At 38.0% G+C, this 24,532-nt stretch overlaps 1 protein-coding gene across 2 annotated transcripts in view; it reads right to left on the bottom strand.

Moving 5' to 3' along the window:
* Positions 1-24,532, bottom strand: part of mcu (mitochondrial calcium uniporter) — a 64,163-nt gene that overhangs the window by 33,657 nt on the left and 5,974 nt on the right. For both annotated transcript variants that reach the window (XM_028006107.1, XM_028006108.1), the window contains exon 2: positions 797-907. In XM_028006107.1, the coding sequence (XP_027861908.1) occupies positions 797-907 (111 nt within the window). The remainder of the gene's footprint in view (positions 1-796; positions 908-24,532) is intronic.

The following is a 24,532-nucleotide window of genomic DNA, read 5'->3' on the forward strand; positions in this document are numbered from 1 at the left end:
TTTTAACCTAATGCTTTATTGGATTCCAGTCGGCCTTTACTCACAGCAACACAGAGCAATAAGAGTTGTGGTCTGAGGAAGACGAGGGAGTGAAGGACAAAGTGGTAATGGTGAGAAGGTGAAGATCTTAGAACTGTCTGTCATGTTTGGTTAGAAGGTCTCAGCTACCAATCTTCTGCAACAGTTTGGTGCTAATCTGCAGACACACTGGAGACTTGCCTGCAAAAAAAAAATCTCACTTCTGAGTAAGTGAATACCTGTAAAAATATAAATAACCTGAATGTTTTCCTCATTTAAAACAAAACTGAACACAAGCTGAAGCCGACAAGTGAATACTTAATCATTGATGCAGCCCACTGCTGCTTGATGTGAGATTTTTCTGAATGAACAGCAACACATTCCACAAACAGATGAAACATTAAACATTTGCTGATGGTAACAAACTGCTTCTCTGTGGCAGAATGAGACTAGTTTCAATATCTGGCTAGCTTTCCGAACCAATACAGGCTGAAATCTTGGCTTCAGAATGGATCAAGAAATTTCCCAGCTGACCTTTAAAAATGACTCAACAGGTGTAATAAATGATGAAATTTCAGAAAAGCCTGACATTCCTGGGGCTCATTACTGTCACCCATCAATAGGCCAAACACTAGCTTGATCACGGTTCAATAAAATATTGATTTTCATTTGAGTTTGTGAAATGGCAGAGAAATCAATAACCCAAACAATGAGGAATCAATTTGTGCACGTCACTTTCTTTTACCAACACACACAGAGAGGCACGCAGAACGCTAACCTGTGGAGACAGGGCAGTGGTGGTCTGGGTGAAGAGAGTGGAGTGGGCTGCTGACCGTATACCATGAGCTCTCCTGACAGTCTGATGGGTGAAAGTAGCAGGCAGCACCTCCTGCAGAAGGAAAGACACACACACACACACGTCAAGTTAAGGAAAAATCTTTGGCTCAAAGAAAATGAGGCCAGCACAGACCCTTGTAGATATATCCACACTCAAACTTTCTCTCATTTTGTCACATTCCATCCACTGATTTTAATGTATTGTAATGAGATTCTATGATAGATTAACTATCATTCAGTCATGTATAATAGTAAAGTGGAAGCCAATGGGTCATACACTTTACTACAGCAGAAGAGCTGTTGGTCTTTTCTACCAGCTTTTTGTATCTAGAAACTAAATGTTTTTCCCCCCTTTCTTCTTTGTAAATCAGCTCAGTCAGAGCGATTGAAGAATATTTGAGAACATTAAAGATCTTGCCACAAAATTTCTTCTGAATTTAGAGCTAGACTTTGATTAGCCCATCCTAACACATGAGTACGCTTTGATGTAAATGATTCAAATGTAACTTTGGAGCTGCAGTTCGGGTCATTAAGTTCAGTTTTCCACCCAAATAGTATTTTAGATGTATGCCATAAAGTTGCATTTTGACCTCAGCTGAACAGAACTATGTCTACCTGTTAGATGTGTCGACTACATGACCTGTGGCAAACTTCAGATAGGACTTCTCCTGGATTTCTGCCAAACAACTGCTTGTCTTTTGGCTTTCTAAGATTATTCTGCAATGATCTTTCCATCAGCTTTCACCAGTTTCCTCGTTAAAAGGGCAGTATTACGTATTCTTCTGGCACATAGTTCCATTTTAGAGCCTAATAAAGTAACTATTATCTTCAGTTGTTATAAAAATGTTGTATATATCAAACATGAATTTAGAAACCTCACTTCACCATTCAATTTCTTGAAATTAGACCTCTGAAATTGTCTCTTTAAGAACCTCCTACTCTTTGTGACATTTTCCCTTTCAGCACGTCATCACAATACTCCACCATTATGCTGTTTACACTCGTTCTTATAAGGAGCATTGGACTGAGACGTAGTTTGTATGGTAAGTTCAGCCAATGTGCAGTTCCACCAAGTGTTTGCCAGTTGCTGCTACCGCTAGTCTAAAGGAGCGATCCTCCCTCCACCGATTCATAGTGCGGATAGTGTGTTCATTTTGATGTCTCTTTTCCACCACATGTAATCCGAAATGTTTATTTTTATGTCATTTGACATGCTCCTTGATCTTCACAATGCTGTTTACTCTCTAGTGTCAGAATATCTGCAAACTAGATTTTATTAAAGCATTGATTTCTGAAAGCTGTTGGTTTCTTTTAGATTTTCATTTGTAAAAAAAGAAATCTGCAAAACCATTTTTGCGTTGTGGACTGAGATGAGGTAACATCAATATATGCAGCGCATGTCTGGGAGCTAAAAACAGGCTTAAAATAAGACTTCAAAGTGATAACTTGATTTTATTTGCTATTTTTGTCACACCAACTTGCAATTTCTCTTTTGTATCGATTTCAACAGCCGTCTGAATGTCAAGTGAAATTTTCCACTTATGTTTTAAACAGCAAGCGATCCAGCCTGCTGCTGCGGCTCACACCTGCAGATGAAAGAGATAATCAAGCCTATACAACTCAAATCTGTACTCTTAGTGCATTAATGTTTGAGAAAAAGCAAAAAAAAATAAGAATACGTCTCAATGCAAGCTTGAATAAAATACATGATAAACATGCTGACTGCTTCTCACTTTAGGGATGTGTTCTCACTTTAGAACACATCCCAGCGGGGTGTGTTCAGAGGTTGTGCCTTGGACAGATTTTCTCCTCTGGATTGTACAGCCTCTAGAAATGCCTAAAATACTTTCACCTTGAAAATATGCAGTCAGATGCTCCCGGGCTGCGAGTGCTGACAAGAGATCAGATGGAGATAAAGTGGAATTTAAACACAGAGAGCAAAGTACCTGCATCAAACCACAGAACCTTTTCTATAGCTTGTTTTAGAATAGATGTCTATGTAAGTCAGATTGTTGAGGTCTTTAGATCCCAAGCTGTTTAGTATTTTAAATGGTTGACCATTTAAGGCTTTTAACGTAGGACAACCTTGAGCATCCTCTTCACAACAGTACTTAAAAAATCTTCAGTCAGAGGCTTCTTCAGAGTCAGTGTAACTCAGACCGCAACAGGAGATCTTCCCTGCCCACAGCCTTCAGCAACATCTCTGAAGAACCTTGACTTCAAACATTTAAATTTCCTTAAATGGAATCAATAAAGAGTTTCTTTAATTAAATTGAGGAAAAAAAGTGTCTGCCCAGAATGCGTGCAAAGAACAAAAATCTGCAAGAACAGATTGAATTTATTTCTAGAAGGCCCAAGAGACAGAAGAAATGTCTCTGCTCTTGCTGGGTCGAATTGACCCAGAGCTGTTTTGTATGGACTTTGACAAAACAGGAGATAAAACAACCACGTAGCGATCTTCGATCAAGACTCTGTTAAGCTGAGTAAAGAATGAACAACTGCTGTAAAGTGTTTGTTAAACCGTCTACATCTCAAATGATCTGATTCGTCATGCATATGGCATCGCTTAAGATACCTTTTTTTTATTTCTCAAAAATGACCAACAAACTGAAGCATTTCCAATCTGTCACTTGTGTTCGTGATATAACAAAAATAAATCCCACGTGACTGCACAGCACCCACCCTGGCTGCAAAAGGTTGCAAAACACAATTTCAAGCAACATTAAAGCTGATGCAGTCATATATTAGGCCAAATAGTAGAAAATCATGTTGGCAGAAAAAAAGAGCATTTTTGCTTTGCTAATACATCTTAACGATGCTTTTACTCTGACTTGTGTGCATGTTTATTAATTCATTTAAGACAAGTTAATATTTGCTTGTTAAATTTTTAATTTAAGTGGGATCTCCTTCACTCAAGAGTTGTGTTATAACAAGTAACAGTTTGCTAGCCATCAAAAGTCCAATTAATGCTAATGTCTATTTTACAACTTTTCTGTCACTACACACAGCATTACCTTCATCTAACAACCATCAGGTGTCTTAAAAGCCAAGACAGAGCTGTGACTGTCTCCTTGTCTTTTTGGCAAACCAAAAAGAGTGAATTGCAAAAGTAATGATTAAACTTTTCAATATTTTGTTACAAATTTCAACGTACTTTATTTGACTTATGAGATATAAGTCAAACATACCTCATAAGTGGCTTTGTCCCCTGCACAAAGTCGCATATTGTGCAGGGGAAATTTAAAAAAGTATTCGTTACAAAAATTCATGCAGATAGCTACAGCTCAGGCGGGAGACAGCCGTTAGCATAAATGTGGCCTTTATAGAAGAGAGGAAAGACGTCCGGGTAGCTGGTTTGCTACAAGCAAAGTATGTCATATTTTTTTAAAAAACCAAATGGTTTACCAAAGATTAAGAGTATAACTGTACATTCATCCCCGTTTAGACTTTAATCAAACTCTGGATTCTTTTTCTAGGAAGTTTGGTTTGTATGGGGAAGTGGAAATGTGTAATCGTAATGTGAGGTAGACCAAAAAAGGGAACTCTGGTATTGGTTCAGTTAAAGTAAGCTCTGTATATGTAAATGCCAAGCGAACTGGACACTGCACCAAAAATATGAAGCAAACTACAGTGCAGGGCATTCTGGGAAAATACAACCAAATCAAACACGAGTCTAGCATTACTAGGAGGAGAGTTTCCCTCAATGTATTATAAGCCTGGCGGGCCACCAGTCTTTATTTGGGCCCCCACCAGGCCTAGCCTTGTTAATTTATTCGTTTTTTTTAATGATTGCCTTTTTTTAAAGACTTTATGGTTTGTGCTTAGGTATTAATCTTCCAGTCTTCCAAAAATGCATAACTATCATATGATATTTTCAAATTTCCTGTCAACTTTAAACATTTTTTAACTCAAAAACATGGCGGATGGTTGGATGACAGCCATAGCGATCTGAGCACATAGCATGGAAAGTTTTCTGGGAGAAACTGAGGAGAAATGGCTAGTGGTCTTTTACCAATAACAAAAAGAGAAAGACCATCGCTAAAATCTGACAGCACTTAATTTTTGTTTACATTTTGTGAAGAAGGAATTTGTGTTCATTGTCTTCTGAGGTTTTCATGTCATTTTCTTCAGTGGTTTTTGTTGCAGTTTCACCACAGGCAAGGGGGTAAATAGGTTTTCCAAAGGTTTTTTTTGGTTCGACATAGTGCAGTGTGAAAGCAAACTGCACCTGCTGAAAATGTAACAAATGTTACAATTTTGGCCCCAAGTCGAACAGAGTCTACTGGACTATCAGGTATGAAACACTAAGAAAACACTAAATGAAGTATAAACAGGCATAAAACAGCATTAGACAACACCACAACTCATGCTGCTTTGAACACCAAGGGAAAAAAAGATTTTAAAATCAATTCTGCAGCACACAGTGAAAAAGTGAGGAGCAACCAGACAAGCTAAAGGTGAGAAAATGCAGCCTGTCTGAACCTGAAATGCAGTGCATTAAAATAATCAAAGTGTGATGTAATACAGACATGAAAACAAACATGTTTTAACTACAGAATTAACTTGTGTGTTAAATCTAAGATGACCATTTAATGTTACAATCCTTTTTTTATCATTGAAGCTCAAAATGATTCAGGGCCATCCGAGCTTTGAAACAAAGGATTAACAGAATGAGCATTGCGTTTTTTCACAAGATTATGAATTAAATATGTAACCAAAGGGCAGGAGATGCAAAAGAAGGGGTGATAATACAGACCCCTGTTGCACCCCACAGCCAAAAGACATTGTGTTTTTTCAGGAGAGACAGTAAAGTGGGTTAAAGTTGTTGGGATGATGGATGGAACTAATTATGGCCCAATTCTGATATAAAACCTGCAAAGGGCACAAACGACACTTCCGCTGTAATTACAAACTTACATTTTTGGTTTTTCATATAAAATTCCAGGAAAACACATGAAGTTTTAATATAATATTGCAAAAAGGGAAATAAGAAAATATTTGCAAGGGTCTACATTACAGTGAACACTTCCCTTTCGTTCATCAGGGAATGGCTTGTCCGATTAAATTCGTTAAACGGTGGAAAATCTTTACTTCTCAGGACGCAGCCAAGCCAGATGCTCAGTCCCAATCAAGATTAGCTTTCCTGGGGAAGAGCTGCGATTATCACCTCTGGTTTCTGCTTCCTTTTAACTCCACGTTTCTACAGCTGCAAACAAGCAGAACTAATAGGAGAAAGGACCACTGCGTACAGACCGTCCATTGTTCATAATTGTGTTTGACTTCTTCTGAGCACACACACACACCGCAGCAAATTACTAGGTTTCCAAGGAGACCAAATTCAACAACTGGCCACACTTGCAGCCTCAAAAATCAAAGAGCAACGAAGCTTGAGTCGTGTGTAATATCACTGGGAACCTTTCAGGGACTATGTTCGCCACATTAAGATGCACAATGGACCTTATTGCTGAGATAGCAAGTTGTTGGAGGATTAATACAAAGTCTTGCTTATCTTTCACAAGCCAGGTATAAGGCAGCAGCTCATAGGTGGTGTCTCTGGAGAGCTCCTTTTGCTTTGTCTACGGCCATGTTGAACACACATGCGAATATGTAAGGATACCGCTAATATCCATGCAAAAGCATTCACATCACTTTAATTTTTCCATTTTGTCACATGTATGTTTTACTGGTGATTTTATGTGACAGAACAACACAAAATGAGGAGTAAGTAAATTCTATAAAAAACAATTTTTCAGGTATTGCCCAAGATTTTTCATGGACTTTGACTAGACCATTCTAGCACATCAATTTGGTTTGATTTAAACCAGTCCAATGTAGCTCTTGCTGTACGTTTACTTTTGTTGTCCTGATGGATTCTGCTCCAGTTAAGTGTTTTGCAGATTATTCAGCTCTATCTTCCCTGTACCTGCTAATGTAAAGCTTTCCCGCAGTGTAGTGCTGCCACCACAATTGGATTTATACTACAAAAAAGTGAATTTTCAATTTAGGTGACTTCCAGAGGCAATGGCACTGGAATTTATTTAAGGATAACAGTGTAAAGGGTATTGAAAACAAATTAGCAAAAGTTTAAAAAGAAAAAAAAGTAAAAATGTGCATTATTTGAATTTTACCTGTGTAATAATTTTTGTCAGTCTACCTGGTGGTTGTTATGACAAAATGTAAAAAAACAAAAACAAAATGGGAGTAAGGTGTGTGAATATTTTTCCAAGGCACTCTACAAATAAAGTAATGCAACTTAATGCCAACAACTCGATTCTAACTGTGTAACACTTCACATGGAAACTTAAAATTAGACCAGAACATTTCTGCACCACATGCAGAGGTCTATGTGAGTTATGAAGGGGTCTATTTCTGTTATCAGATTTCCACAGACAACAGCTGCTCTCTACAGCTTCTAAATAACCAACAGACTCGAAGCACATATGATGCAAACACACTTAACCGCATCACCTTGTCCTCCTGATACAAAAGGTCCCACCTGGCTAAATCCCCACTGACAGCACCTGCTTTGCAGAATAAAAACACGATAAATGACATATGCGTGCAGAGAAAGGCTAATTTTCTGCTCATAATGCACCAAGTTCAATGCGGTAAAGTGGACGGCATGCCAATTTGTAATGTGGCATGCAGAAAGCAAACTTTCAGAGGACGAATTGCAAACTAGACATATGCTATGAGACTAGAAAGGAAAGATTTCCTCTAATAACCAAAACTACTGTACTAAATACAGGAACTTCTGCTACCTGTCACTCAAAATGCAAAAATTAACCACTCTGTATTTTATGCTCTAAAGATAAAATTAGCTCTATAGGGCTTCCTGTTGAAGATTCAGACACTGCAGTGACACCTGATTTATTTACTAACCTCATAACGCAGATTCTGCAGCTCAGATTTCAATCTTGAAAATAACCCCATCATGTGTGACACATTTGTGACTTAGGCAGGGACATGCTTTATACTCCATGTCACATGCACAAATTAAGTGCCCACTCCCTGCAGTGTATCGATTTCCTAACTGACTTATGGCAATGCCGTGCTATGAGCTCAGAAACCGCTCTGCACTGATACCAGACATGTTAAATCCAAGCTCTCCCCAGTACTCAGTTACATCCACCGTAACCCTGGTTACCTGCTGTCAGTCTGCATGTTTGAAACCTGACATGCAGTAACTCGTACAGTTGGGAGTGCTTTGATAAGTTCTGGGTCAGACAAGAAGATTCTGTGCACATTCCCAAAACATGAGACTGCTGGGAATCCGAGCTGCTTCAATAATTGGAAACATTTCCTCACCAATGTCCAGAGGATCCATTGGTCAGGCGGACTGCAATACATTAAAACTGTTTGGTTTTTTTTTAAGAAGCTTTAAGCAGTAACCATCAGATTATCAAAAAATAATCACCTGAAATGTATGGTTGAGACATTGATGAAGGTTTTTAATATTTTAAATGCAACATATTTTTATATTCTTGTAAAGTTTTGACTTAATTACTTCTCTGACTGTGTTCTTCCAGCAAATGGGGATTACTAAATTAGTTGACGATTATTTCAATAATCGATTCATCACAATTAATTATGATTGAGCACTTATTGCCATCCAATTATTAATCAGTTAATGTTTTCCTAACAGTGTATAAATTAGGCTTACATGGTTAAATGAAAAATTTGCATTTTTTTTTTATCAATTACGGTAATCATCTGAATAATTGATAGAATAATCCGTTACTAAAATATTTGTTAGTTGGAACCCTAATAAAATGTTTCACCCTGTAAGAAATAAAGCTATATAATGAATAAATTCTACATTTTTTTGCTTCAAATTACCGGAATAAATTATGTTTTCAATAAAAGCCTGATTCAATTACGCACACTTGTATCTGAGTCTTCTTGATAAGGTTGCTTTGCTCGAGTCAGGCTGTATCTTTTAGCACGGTCCACCTAAAAGTCAATGAGTCTTAATGAGTCTATTTTCTGCGAACAGCAGTATGCAAATGTTGGAGATTGTTAGATAAAAGAATCTGTTGATCTCTGCAAAGGTAAAAGTCTGTGTCAGTCGTGGTTCCCCAGGTTGACTTGCACTGTTGAGCTGAATTTAATTGAATTTAATTGAATTGCCATGAAGGTCGTTGAATCAACAGGAGTCAGACATTTGATAAGGAAGTTTTCATGGCACAACCCCAGGAGGAGCCTGCAGAGCAAACCCACCACTCACTGGAGGGAGTATATGTCCCTTCCAACCTGGAGCAACAACGAAGAGTTATATTTTTGCAGACAAGGTGGATGTACTATCACTATCAGATCTTAATGCTAAAAGAAAGTAAATTATTTTGACAAAAAGAGTTGAAAATTGAATCGCTGAATGTCTTCTAAAAAGCTAATTATGCTGTTATACCTCTGCAAGAAAAAAAGTTGTATCTAAAACAAGCTGCTTGTCTATAAAAGGAAAGTTTATTTTTAGACAATTAAGACAATTCTTTCTCAACCACAAAACCTATTCCAAATAAGAGAAACTGAAACTTTTGCGCCTTTAACAAATCAATTGATCAAATCAGCAAAGAAGGAAGCTCCAACAAAGTTTTCTAACAAACACAAGAGAAAAGACCCTCACTACTCATGACTCAGCATGTATCTAACAAGCTGATCTGAGATAATAGGAACAACGCAGAGCTCTGGCAGGTGTGAGAACATGAAGTGTGTTTTCACACTGCGGATCATATACACCCAGTGGGTCGTAAGCTGGTAACTGCAGAAATATTGATGGGAATGCTATTTGCTCCCAATTCAGAGAGTTAACTGCTAGCAGATGGTGAAAGGACGGCATCCAAAAGTGAGAGCGGCTGCCACAGACAGCTCAGGTATCCATGAGACTAATTAATACTGCATGTTGCGAGCATGACATGACTGACAAACTCCGTCGCCGCATCTCTGCAAAACGTTTTCATGACTCATCAACAGAGTGAGAGTTACAGTACAAGTTAAGAGACTAATTTTCCAGATCTCCTCAGATGCCCTTATCTCCCTCTCTCAGATCTTCTCCCAGCTCGGTTTGTTCACTATCTCTGCATCTCCAGTAGCAGAAGGAGAAAGGCAGTAAGCCCCGGGGGAGGCCAGGCAATCTCTGGTCGCTGAAAGGAAAGATGAACAGAGCAAGATAGAGGAGAAGGGGAGACGCAAATGAAATTTCCGAAGCATTAAGACAACCCAGGTTACGATAGAGGTGTGTGGTTGCCAGGTGATTCCTAGCAAGTCAAAGTGTTAGATTAGCAAGGAGAACTGATCAATTTGCAGGTGTTCCCCTGGATGTTTCCAGATGACAGGCGGATGTGACCGAAGCTCAAGGAGAAGGAGAAAATAACCTGTCCAGGTAAACCGGGTGATGCGGCAGCCTCAAACTAACCCACTTTGCAGACAATCATATTCTCACTGAACCTGCAAACCCCCCTTCTCCACCTCCACCCGCTGTCTCAGATGCTCAAGGACACAATTATGTGTGCGCGTCCAGCACGTGTCTTGTTGTGTGAGCTCTGCTGCAGCCTCGGTGAGAGAAATTACCAGAATCCCATTGCAGGGGTCCAATAAGCAAATATCCAGCAGAAACCACTCACCAGCTGAGACATTCAGTCACACACCTGCTGGCATGCATGACGTAAACACGCACCCACTATCTGAAATACAGCAAATGCATACAGATTTATTTTAGTAAAAGGAGAGACTGGAGCAAAAATACGAAACAAAAAGGTGGTGGAAACACTCTCATCTGATTTATGGCCCCAGGTGTCACTAAAAAGCCGCCTATATTGCAGGAAAAACTACCAGAGTAATGTATGTATAGCATGAGTTCAGAAATGGCCTCAAAGTGTCAGAATTAACGATGCTGACCTAATCAGAGTCTGAAAGCCAGGCTCGTTTTAGCCAGCATTAAAAATAAGAACTCTTGGTGGGTTCAGTGTTCTACCTTTATTCCATCTGTGAAAGTAAAAGTTTGTGACACAGAACCCAAGTTTAGAGGCCAATATGGCTGCCACACCTTAAAAAAAAAAATTGTGAACCAAGTATTTCTGGACATGACCTAAAGGGAAATGTTATTGCATTAGGTTTTATTTCTAATAACAGAGAGCATTAGAATTGGTTTTCCGACTTCCTGGGCTTTCATGTAAAATTCTCTCAATTTTGGATGTGATGTCATTCCCAGATCCAATCTGCAACTTCAGAAACAAATCAAACGCTCCATTAGATCTGGAAATAGAAAATCATGTTTGGTAGAGTTGAGATGTAAATTAAAAAGAAAAACTAACACAATACGGCCAACTTCCAACTATTCACAGATTTTTTTGTACAGCACTAAATTTTCTACAATAGTAGAAAGAAAATGCAGCTTGGGAAGCTGAAATACCCAACAACAATGCGACTTGATAAGCTATTGGTTGGTGTTACAAAGCAGCCAATTCAGGAGAGGTACTCATTTTCCGTGTCGCATAATGCTGCGGGCATGTTTCACTGTAGCTGCTGGGCATTTTGCCCTCCTACCTTTGTAAATTCAGATGCTTAGTAGATGGCTTCATTAAATGGACTAATATGTTGCACTGGACTTGTCATGCTGGCCATTTTAAGTTCCCAGATTCAAACTCAGCCAGTTCGAGTTAAATGCTGAGACATAGTGTTGAGGTGAGGCTTTGAAACCAACAGTCTAGCACATCAGGTGTGCTGTTGTGCTGTACAAAGACAAAAGTCAGTGAATGGCGGAGCAGCTCAAAATAATCCACTGAAAGTGTTGTTTTTGTTTTGTTTCTGGTTAAAAAAGACCCACACATCCTCCCAAGGAGTGGGCGTGTGGGAAGAAGCTCTGGCGTGAATCAGAGAGAGACTTGGTGAACAAACGTCAGAGGACCGATGGTGCAAGAAGAAAAGCATCAGAGTGCTTGCATATCTGTAGGTCTCTGTATCGATAACAAAGCGTTCATTCTTAGCAACAGAGAGATCCACAGATAGCAAGATCCACAAACTGGCACAGTTTGCATGACTAGCAGTGGTAAATTCTAATACTGGAGCAGAAAAATAACACACTTTCAAACCGTTTAATTAAAGTATAATTATCAACACTCTGTTTATGCTAAGTGGGAGTCAAGGCAAGTGGCATCCACGAATACTGCATGTTAAATACTAACAATACTAACAATAACATGGCTTTCAACAGGCTACTGGCGCCAAAAACGAAGTGACACACATTTTATACAGCAAGTCTAAACAGATCTCCATGGTTTTGTAAGTTTTGTACACAAATCTAGCCTGACTGCAGAATGTATCTACAAACACAATCTCTATATTGCTTCTCTCCTACTATAAACTGACCTAAAAACAGCATCAACACGCCACAGATTGGCTTTTACTACAATTTGAGCCTGTGCTGTAACTCTAGTCTACTACATCAGTGAAGCTTTCCTGGCTCTGTCATTCATCTCAAGTGAAATTGAGGCTTAAATTACATAAGCCTGGCAGCTTCCCTGCAGGACAGGTTCCTGAGTAGAGGGAATTTATGTACCACCATATTTTTATTAAAAGCAAATCTGCAAAGAGATTATCCACCTACCTTAAATACAATCATGTTCAACAGATTTTCTGCCTATTTTCAGAACCAGGAACACAAAACGCAGAGCAACAAATATTTTCCTTCCATCTACCCTGACTGTGAAATAAATTAATGCCTTCAGTCTATGTTCACGTGCTGTGAAATTAGAAACACTTTACTTAGTTCACATGGCTGACATTTCTGTCACCACTCGGATGTACCAACAGCACAAGGAAAACAGGTTTTTCAGTAATTCTGACTGCATAAATGATTGACATTTAACAGGTATTACCAAAGTAATTTCACAGCATAAGGCTAGTCTACCACCAGGAGGGATCTTGTTTGCAAGATCAAAGTGTACCAAGGTACAAATTTATGGTTTCAAAACTGCAACATGTTCCTGTTGCACGGTTTCTTCTGGTACCAAAGTTAGTGGTAGTGGTAGTGTGCATTGCAAATGACTGAAAGGAGACTGTTACACTTTTCATTGCCTTGAAAGCTGCTATAAAAAAAGACATATTACAGATATAATTTTTAATTCAAATATCAGATTATTTTAGCAGCAGTAATAGTGTTGCTTTTCTGTTTTAAGCTAGAGCAATTAGATCATGCTTTTGTTTTAAAGTTTTGTGGATTTTCAAACTGTAGGAATTAAATACCAGCCACAACATTCGGCCAAAGCTGAAGAAAGCTGAAGATGTAGATCTTGTCCTTCTTCTTACTCCAGCCAATTTTAGATTTGACGTTATGAACCGACAGCCTGTAAATTCGCCCCAATGACAGTAAACTGGGTTGTTTCTATCCCTGCTTAAAAAACACTGAATATTGCAGGTTTTTAAAAGGAAACACCACTTAACAACCCTGCTTTTATTGTAAGGTAGGATTTGTTATCAATTTTAAAGGATATTATAGAGGGGAAAATAGGAACAATAAACCCCAAGACATATGACAGCAACTTTCATAAAAAGCAGAAAAGATGCAACTAGCAGATTCTTTATTTTTCACATTTTTTCAGGATTATTTAAAAAATTGTTTAATTGTTTCAGCCCTACTCATATTATCACCCATATTAAACACAGGCAGTCTAATTAAGTAACTTTTGAGGAATTTTAGTAAGCGGTACTAGAGTAAAAGAAGATAAATTTGTAAACAATAAAAAAAAAGTGGAAGAAAATAATTGCTTCCACTTTACAAATAAGCACCATTTGTGTTGGTTTGTATTCTAAAATACTAATAAAAGGCTTGACGGGGCAGTAGAGATCGGCAGCCAGGTAAAGATGTCTTAATATTAGCTTGATTGTACAGCAGTAAAACTTACAGATGCTGTCTGAGTATGGAGAAGAAAAAGCAGTCACTATAAAAGGAAATAAATCTCATCCAGTCTGCTTGAATAAATATTGGTGAGGTAGGAGACTGCTGAGCATGAACTCCTCTGTCACGTTTATTGCCTCTGAAAAAAATAAAAGACACACAAACCAAAATACATTTTGTAAAACGAGAGAGCGCAGCATCAGGGAAGAGTTATGAGCCAAGCCGGCGTAAAGAGACAGACAGCAAATATTACACTTTATTCATATCTTCTCATAGGGTTGGTGACAGATGTAAACAGCAAGTCCTTTCAAAGCAGCTTTGACAGGAAACACAACTCAGCCCAATTACTTTCACAGCCCTAACTAAATACCGCAGAAATAATAAATGTGATGTATTTAATAAATGGAATATAAACTTCTCAGCCTGGAGATGTTGTTCTGACACAGCTTGCTCGATGAAATTAACACAGAAGCCGTTTTTCATCAAGTCTGAGAGAAGGATAACCTTCAATCCCCTGTATGAAAAAAGCACATTTTGATTGTTCTGAGCGTTTCCGTGGCAACGACAGCATGGGGACTTTCAGATTAGCTCTAGGAACCTGTACTTGTATGCTTACTGTTGTCTTAAACCTGAAAATAGGCTACCAGAGACATTTTCTCACACATAAAATGTCAAAATGCTAAAATAAAATATCAGAAATTAAAAGTAGAGCTCAGTTCATTTATAGGCTGGGAATAAAATGGAGACTGGATTTTTGTTACATAAAAAAAGATGCTGCTACCCTCTGTTTCCACTCCCATGGCCTCCATCTATTCCCTCCATACAGTTCACGTCCAGGCTGGGAAATCCCCAGGCTGTCTCAAAGGGCCCCGAGATGAGGGAGCGGTGAGGCTAAAAGACCATAATTGATCCATTCTTATACTCAGCTCCACTTGTCTGCATCGTCCCCGGATTAAACAAAGCAGCCAGGTAGACGTGAGGCAGCTGGAGCCGTGGGGAAACCTATTACTGAGGCAGATTATGCCACTAAATATTAGATACATACAGCTGATACCAAATATTAACATATCCTTTAATATAAAAAACACAACTTCATTTTCCTCCCACAATAAATTAGACTAAGCTTTTGCTAACACTACCCCCCTTGTGATTACCAAAATAAGTTAAAAAGGTCAGAATAATTAAGGATTTTTAAAAACTTTATTTAAGCTCAGCAGGTTATATACATTTTCTTAGTATTTGGCAGAATTGGCTTTTATTCATAGTGAGCACAAAAAGGCTCTGACGTTTTGTGTCTCCTCACACAAGCTTCTCACAACAATTTGCTTTAATTTTAGAATATTCCTCCCAAAAAAAAGAAAAATACTGCCTACAAACTTTGTATGGGACTGACATCAGGTCTTCGCGATGGCCACTCCAAAACGTAATTGTCTTTAAGCCACTTTGTTTCTGACTTATATTGTATCAGTGACCATTGGAAATCCAATTCATTTCCAAGCTTTAACTTCCTGGCTGATGTCTTGAAATGTTGTTTCAATATTTCCACATATTGTTGTTATTGTAGTCAGGATACCATCTTTTCTCAGTAGTGCTCCACTCCCTTCTGCACCTGAAACTACATGAGTAAAACCCTATTAGTTTTCTAAGCCATAAAACAGTTTGTCAGTGGGGTTTTTAATAGCTTGCCGATTCAAGACGTGACCAAATTTACACAGAAATGTCTTCACCAGAAACAAAAAACAACCTTTTTCCAGATTTAAATCCAATGGAAAACCAGTGGTGTGAGCTGCAGGGAATATGAGATGGAACAAATGACCCTAGAGAGATTTTCCAAATATAAATCTTCAGATGCACAACAACTAATTTTATTATTATTTATTTCTACAACTAGATTTTTTTTTCCTTTCAATAAGAGATTGTGCTACTGCAATAAAACATCAACTGATTGTTAAGCTTTTCACACACCTAAGCTCAGCTTTCCATATTCATGATGGAAACTCAAAGGTTTTCTATTTATTTATTTCTATTCCAGTGACACAATCAGTTCGGGGCTCCAGGGATGAGTTACGCTCTATTACCCAAACAAGAAAACAACTGACGGAAAAGGTTTCCCCAACACTGTAATTTAACATGTTGCAAGCATGTTGGACATGTTAAATACCTTAAAAGAATTACAGTGCACATTTACAAAAAGGCAGTACGTTCCAGTACGACCTGCTATCGATTAAATTACAGAAAGGTTGTCAGAGAGAAGAGAGAGACTGTGTATGAAAATCAGATTTAAATCCATGTTTGCACGCCTCTCCACACAAGATACTTTGCATTTGTGAGCAGACTGGAACAGCAGTGCATTTGTTTAGCCATCTGTGCATGAATGTATGGTATCCAAAAAGGCTGGTCAATGTAAACTGAAATGCAGAGACCTACATCGGCTTATCACGTGTTTGTTGAGTGAACACGGGGATGCATGTTGCGGCTGTTGTTGCAGTCAACTCCTAAGAAACAAGCTAGCTGGAATTTGTCTTGTTTGGTATGCCATGACAACAGGAAGCACATACTTAACCCACGAGTCAGAATCCCACCCTCCGCAATGGCAGGCTTATAACAACGCCCAAGACTGTCTCCATGGAAATGCATTTTTCAAAATTATTCCTCAAACCTATTTATAGAGCAGCCGACCACGAGGCTAGCCAGCTAATATGACTTACAGTACAGTGAGAGTGGAAACGTCTATCGTTCCCTCTTCTCAAAGGCTTCACACAAACAGCTGACTAATGATCCTCACTCTGACAGCGGTAAAGCAGCATGTTTGGAGGAAGTCTGTGTGTGCATTAGTTTTCAAATTTCAGGCTGATGCAAGAATCAGCAGAGGCTGCACAGGCAGAACGAGGCGTGCACACAGCAGGTAGTGATGTCGTCCCTGACCTCCTCTGACAGCGCCGCCGCTCTGTTACTTTTTAAGCTTCGCGTATTGAATGAAGATGAGGAAACCACAGACAGCTTCCAGTTCAGCCGATTTTCACCACAGTCTTCCTTTCAACTCTCGACGTTACAGCAACCTGCAAACAGCATTCACACCCTCAGAAGTGCCTGTTGCAAACTGAAACAGATCTCTCTATGTCAATGTGATTTTATGTGCTAAATCAAGACTGAATGCCCCCAAATTGTATGGTGGAATAAAACATGATTTTCAAATTGTACGAATAAATATCTGAAAACTGTGGTATGCATACATACACACTTATATAAAAGTCACTGCAACCACCTGCCTTCAGAAGTCACCAGAAAACACTTCACCCTTAATGCACCACCCTAAAGGTAAAAGATGGTAGTGGTAGAATCATGCTGTGGGCTGACTTCAGGGAAGCTGAGCAGAGCTGATGGGAAAATGGAAGCAAACCTGTTTAAAGGCTGCAGAAGACTTGAGTTTTTATAGAGGTTCACCATCCAGGACAGAAATCCAAAACATGCAGTCAGAGTTGCAACAAAATGGTTTGATCATATTCATGTGATAGAATGACCTGGTCAAAGTTCATACTTCAAATGAGAATTTGTGACTAAAAAAAATGATTTTTATAGACAATCTGATTGAACTGCTTATCAAAGAAAAATATGGAAAAGGTTTGGTCCACAGATGTCTAAAGCTGGAATAAGCAAACCCTAAAAGACGCATTATAAGTGCAGTCAAAGAAAAACCTTTAAACCCAGTTGAGATTAAATTACACACAGATGTAGAATTTACTTACCAGTGAGGTGACTTCTGAAGATAACGAGTTGCACTGAATGCTAGGGGCATCAGGGTGAAAGGGATGTCCCACTGTCATTATGCAATCATCAGTTATGGAGAGGTGTTGCAGATTTGCTTGGGCTATAAATTTTTACGTGTTTAGTATTTGCTGCACACTTGTCAAATAAAATGAAAACTTTGTACTGATCTGTCACATAAATTCCTCATGAAACTCCTCAAATAACAGCTATAAAATTTGTGGTTGCAACAACAAAAACACAAACACATTAAATGGGTGTGAATACTTCTCCGAGGTACTATAAAAAGTAACAAAGTGTCAGCAAAGGTAATAACTGGACATTACCCTTTGACCTCACAGCTTGGTTATCTAATTATGATCAGGCTAGCATGGAAGTAGCACAACCTCGAGCAAAGCTTAAGCTTTGTACACATTTGGTGTCTGCAAACAAAAGTCAGAGCTCGAGGGAAAAGCCCTCCCCGGTTCTGCTGACGCCAGGCCTTCATTAAATGCTGAGTTTCTCATAACCGAAGAGCACCTGCACAATAAATAACAGCTACAACTACAAACAGTGTGGCAGTAACTCAGTGACCGAGAACAACAACAGTGGGTGTCAGCTTTCATTAATAAACCCACTAATTCACAATGACGCCTAATAAGACAGCAGAATGCCGCCATTTTATTCAAATAAGAGCATTTTAGCAGTGCCACTGTATACTATTGGTATTGATTAGCTCCATTCTTGCCGTGAGTGAACACTGAAGTGTTTTTTCTTCCTTCCATTGAAGGAGCAGAACAATAAAAGAAAGTTGCTTTTTCACATCAGGGCTTCAACAACAATGCATCATAGAAACTGAGATATTTACAAAAGCATTTAACTCAAACTGGCTGAGCAGAGAAAAGATTGTGCTCTTCAAGACTGAGGCTTTGTCCACAAGATTCAATTTATTGTACATTTTCTCTAATATATACAGGTTCAATTTTATCTATACACGGGAGAAAGAGCGGATACCTTTTAGCTCGACTCACAGTTCCAGTTGCCCATAAATAAAAACCAAAAGTCTTCAGGACATGATTTTTATGATGCGAGGACATAAAAGACAGATCACTTTAGTCGTAAGGAAATGAAGTTTGATAGAGTCAAAAGGAGACTTTCAAACCTGAGAACACTGAACCAACTGTAAAACAAGGTGATGGCAGCATCATATTGTAGGGTCATTTCAGTGGAGGGTTTAATAATTAAATATTTTCAACTTACCCTTTAACCCTTTTTCTGTCTCACTTAAAATCTCACTCCTTGACCTCTGGTGGTTTAATGAGGCATTCATGAGCATCTTTCACAAAATATAGACATCTAATCCCACGAAGAGAGAAGCCAGATGCAGAAAGGAAGAGAAACATCTAATTTCGAAGAGCTTAGAAGAGTCAGTATAACTTCACCAAGAAGCTCCAAGAAAAGATTAGGTATTCATAAAATGGAGAAGACTTTAACCCAGGTTCAGCTCAAAGTGCAAAAATGTTCCCTAGCTAAGAAAAGTGATGAACTTAGAATAATTATCTTTTAATGTATGCATAAAAGTGCAACAGAAAATAAAGCACAACAAAGCAGATTTCTATAATAATAATAATACATTGTCCTTGAGTACCACTATGTTCAAAAGCTGATAAATTACTTTAAGAAACACAATTTGCATATGTTTACACAAACAGACTTTCCCTTCCCATCAGGAGTTTCGCTGTCCAAGGCAAAAGATGTCAAACTTGACGGCTTCAAGTGATTTTTTTTTTTATGTGACGGCTTTAGCTTATCCATGTCAACCACCCAGGGTAGAAATAGCACTGAAGAAGTAACGACAATCTGCAGCCAGCTTGGCACTGGGCCTTGCTGAGAAGACTCCTTAGTGACACACAATCCCATTCCAAGTAAAGGCCTCAACACAACCATATTGCCACAATACTCTCTTTATCCTGTTTAACCATGAAACACCCTCATATCCTTGGCAAGTGAAGCATGTTTCACTACAAAGAGCAACACAGAAGCACACGCAGAGTTCCTTGAAACAGGAACGCCTCAACTATTGACTTCTCTGCAATAGTTGTCCAGTTATCCAGTTCATCAATCCAGTTATCAGCTGGATTTGTCAGAAAATAAAAATAAAAAACAATGGCGTGGAGTGAAAATTGTGTATAAAACAGGAACGGTCACACCACCAGTTTGTCAGCATTTCAGATATTCTAAACAAAAAATGAATCAATAATTAGCGATATGACCAAAGAAAGTAGTGAGACTTAAAAAAACAAAAAAAAGATTAGGCTTTTCTTGCTACTAATCCAACAAGAGGTGAAGAGGTTTACCCTGAAATGTCCTGAGCTTTTAGCTTCAATTAGATTGGACTGATTGTTTTCTCGCTGTGGTCCATTTTAGCTAAACTGTAACCTAATGAGGCAAAATTGTGTAGTGAAGGGAAAGCAACGGATTATCTATCATTCTAAGACTTCTTCAAAGACAAGCCTCTATCGTAGCATACATTCTCCACCTATTCTGATGTTTCTTTATTGTAGTTTGTTTTTTTCACTGCATCTGCTGAGAGCAGGTAATTGTTTTCTGAATAAAACTCTGTACTCCTGAAGTTCGAATAATGATCATTTCATTATTTCTGCTGACGGTGAGAAAAACGGCAGCTATGTTGTGTTTAATAAAAGGGGGTGAAGATAAGGCCGAGGGAATCCTCCCATCAGAATTCTCCTCATCCTCTGAGCGATCTCCATCAAATTACTCCATTAGTAAAATAGGACTCGTTCATGCATGATGTTTCCAGTTCCAATTAAGAGCTTCCTAGCTGTTGATGGCCGAGCCAGTTTTATCTCTCCTGCTGCTTCTATTGAAGTGGTGATGCTCCTCTCACTGTGAAGCCCTGATGTGACAATTTTCTGCCTCAAACTTGACATCTGTCATTTTAGATCGACAAAAATAAATATATAGTGTTATGATAATTGATGTCGAAGCTTAGATAAATGGCTCAATAGAGCAACTGATATGAGAAACAGCAGAGATAATATTTACATAAATCTTTTATATCAGATTGCTTGGATTAAACTATAAATTTCTGTCCTTTTTATGACTTTAAAATCAAAATTCTAAGTATAATCATAATTTAATAATATACATACAATTTCTAGATCAAATGAATTAAATATCAATACCAGGCATGGCTCAGTATTAGGACCTCTAAATAACTTTAACCTTGAGTTTTAACAGTATTTACCCATGAAATCTCAAACAGAAATGCACTTTATGGTCCAACCACTTTTATTTAAACAAGATGCTATTATTCCTGCTGTAACTACAGTACATAAAACTTTTAAAAAATTGTTATGCAACTTAAATCATTTATATATCAATCATTCATCATAGTCAGGCTATCTGCTGGGATAGCCAGAGTGAGGGCTTTGGTCTGTGTACTAATGAAAATATTTCCAAGCAGTTTAATGTCTATCTTTTAGACAGGGGGAAAGCAATGCAGCCTTGTTTCAGAAAGCTACCTAGCAGTATGTGGGGGAGGGGCAGCATTGGATCATCATTTTAAGGCTATCCATGTTTTCTGACCAGAAATATTCCCAATTTCGATAAACAGTAGGGAAAATCAAAGCTGCCTCCTTTGGCTGCAGCAAGAAGTGAGGGAAGCTGAAGGGCAATTCTGCTTTTTCTAATCCACCTTATTAAATAGACTTAAACAAATAGACCCTATGGGCAATTTAAGGTGTAGTTTAAGGTGCAGAGTCAATAATAATCAGTATTAAATCACATTTAATTTGAATCTGAATAAAGTAGATTAAAGTACTTGAGAAACAAGAGCCATCAAATTTTTAAAAAGTGAACATTTACATGGAAAAAATGATAGAAGCCAGACTTTTTTGCTAGTTTTACCTAATCTTAATGTTCAAAATATTAAAAACAACATTTAAATCAAAATGTGTTTCACTTAAAGTGTGATGAGTGTAAGATTTTATAATAGTGACGGGGCGTAATTAAGGAGATGGGGTTTCATCTTACATCTTCTTTTATTTTAAGGTAAACAGTCACCAGCCAGTGTCCCGATATCTGGCCAACATCAATCCCTCACTGGAGCTTTCATTATTTCACATAAACTTGGGAAAACAAATGTACCAGGGAGCAATACCTCCTGAAGCAGAGGTCAACCGTACCTCTGTCCTGCTAATTAGCTGCACGCTCAGGCAGCCCTGATTTTCTGCAGGACAAAAATTTCATTGTGACAAATTGCACAGTCTGTAGCCATTGTCCTTTTAAGGTCTATGACCTCCAAATTTTGACAACTAAAAATAACCAGCACCTGTAATATGGGACTCCAATAGTGGCAGACTTCTATGGAAAAAACAAGCTAATGTTTAATTAATCATGTCATTAAGTCATTAAAATGCCAAATAAGTATGGGTTACATTTATATTTTATCAGAGTTAATGGTCACTCCTACTGCCCTTATCAATTGAACTGGTCTATAGTTAACTCATTGTCCAGGTTAACCAGTCAATTACAGAGTATAGTGGTACCAATAAACCTAAAAGATAATCAAAATAACCAAAACAAAAGCCAGATTGGTGTGTTTTATAGTAAAGCAGTGTTTTGCAGATACATTTAGTCAAAACAATATTATATTTAAAAACATACATACAGAGGTATAAATAAAGGTATTTGTTAGGTTATAAATAGTGACATTGATAAACCTCAAACCTAAAAATTATGAACTTGTTAGTGACCAGGAAAAGCCTAATTGGCTAATCTTTAATTTTTATAATTTCAAGTTGTTGTATTTTTTTTTTTACATATTTTGCTAAATAAGGGCATTAAAATGAGTGTTATGTTTTAAAGAGTGTTACCAATAAAACTCAAAGAAAACCAGAAATCAATCAATATCTGACAGATAATGCCTGATTGGTTCAATTCGTATTGAATAACATAACATTTCAGTCTATATTTAGAAGTGAATTCTACACTTAAATTATGCATTTGCTAAATACTAATTTTAATTTTAGTTAAGACAGGCATAAAATAATTTTTAATAATTCATTTAAAACATCTGAAGCAACGTTGTGATCATTTATTGCTCCATTGGGAAGGCTCAGAAAACAGCTGCCTGTTCTCTGAGCAACATCAGCTGCTCATTTGGAGATATATTTTCTAAATATTTACCCTAATAATGATGCCAATCTCCGATCAAAAAGACATAAAAAGCAGGCGGCCGATGACCTTCAGGCTGGAGCCGCCGGGTCACCTGGCCTCCCAGCAGAGGTTCCAAACAGCCTGGAGAGAAGGAGGGTAACCAGGTGCTGCTTCCATCCATCATCACTTTACGCACACTGGCCCAGTTTAATGTCCTTTTCAGACTTGACTGGAAACACGCTGGGCCACACAGAAACATGGGAAGCAGCTAATTAGTTTGCCAAAGGCAGAAGTTCACCAGTCATTTACCACTTCAAGGGTGAAATTTCCTTCCAGAGTGCTAATGAGGACTTTGTCCATCACTGTAGTCTCATTCATTACAACACGACAACATTGTTCTAACTAGATAACAGCAGAATGCAACGTCATATTCCAGTTTGCATCTGAAGGATTGTGCTGTAGCCTCCCTCGCTAAATACGGTCCAGTAACCTGAACCACCTCAGCCTAAAACAATTCCTTTGACTACAGGGCAAACAGCTGGTGAGCGTAAGAAAGGGTGTCATGCTGAGCAGGTGCTGTAATGTGATGTGCTGAGGGTTTAGCAGGGAGAAACAGGGAACGCAGAAGCTTGGAAATCTAGCAGAGGACAGGAGGAGGAGAGTTTTTCCTCTCTGCGCTAATGAACTGGACCAGAATTCCTTTGTTTTCTGGGATAGTGAAGCAACAAAGGGATGAAATTCATCTCTTTTTATGCAGGAGCTTCAGCTTTAGCATGTTAAAGCATATACAATGTAATAAATTAAAAATATATGATAAATACTTTAGGAAATGAGATATCAGCAAATTAAATTTCAAGACAAACAATTCATATCAAACTAAAATCCATTTTGGTTCAAATTTCAATTCAGATTATTCAAATTCATTCCAGTATATTCTAAAATATATCCATATTCAGAATCGGCTACATATAAAGACAAACCAATCCAATATTAATAACTGTACGAGTCCCAATATTAAAAGACATTCCAAATTGGGGTATTGGTGACAATGTATATAATCTGCCATAACAGCAGATCTATTCAGTCTTATTCTATGTGTTGTGTTTTAAGCACAAAGTATAGAGCTTAACTGAATAAGTTCCATATTGCACTTTTGTGTTGCTTTTACACATTTGACCAAGCTTCTGAAGGTACTGGTGTTTTTAAGTGTGCAGTACTGGTACAGTGTTATCAAATAAATTTGTAATTCGGTACATTTATGTCAAATTTATGTAAAAAAAAAAAAAAAAAAAAAAAGAAACAAAGAACAGTTGAATTAGATCCATTTCTGGTAATTAGTAAAAAGTAGCAATGACTACAGGTAGCAGAAACACAAAAAAAAACCAAAGGCAATGGGCGGGTAGTACTTTCCACGATGAAGCAGAACTAATGCACAAAGTTAACGACAACAATAGCTCTGCTAACATATCAGCCTAGTATAGAAACACCTATAACAGAAGTACTAAGCCAGGGGAAGAAAATAGAACATACACAGAGTTAACAAAAGCAAGAGCTCTGACTGGCAATGCAGCACGGCTAAGCACAAAGCCGTTGAGCCAGGAAATCTTTCTATAGGATAGAAAAATAAAGAGAACACAAAGTTAATGGCTCCAGTAGCATTGGCTCTGTCACCATAAAACTTACCTTGTGCCTTTGATTAACCTTTTTGTAATCTTGCTCACCTAATACTAATGAATATTTTAAGATATATACTGTATATATATATCACATACCTCAGAACTTTATCAATATGTTCTCATTAAAGTCTGTAAAATGCCTGCAAAAGACATCTAACAGGTAAAGGTGATATAGTATTTTGCA

This window comes from Xiphophorus couchianus, chromosome 22 (assembly GCF_001444195.1).
Source record: "Xiphophorus couchianus chromosome 22, X_couchianus-1.0, whole genome shotgun sequence".
NCBI classification, from domain to species: domain Eukaryota; kingdom Metazoa; phylum Chordata; class Actinopteri; order Cyprinodontiformes; family Poeciliidae; genus Xiphophorus; species Xiphophorus couchianus.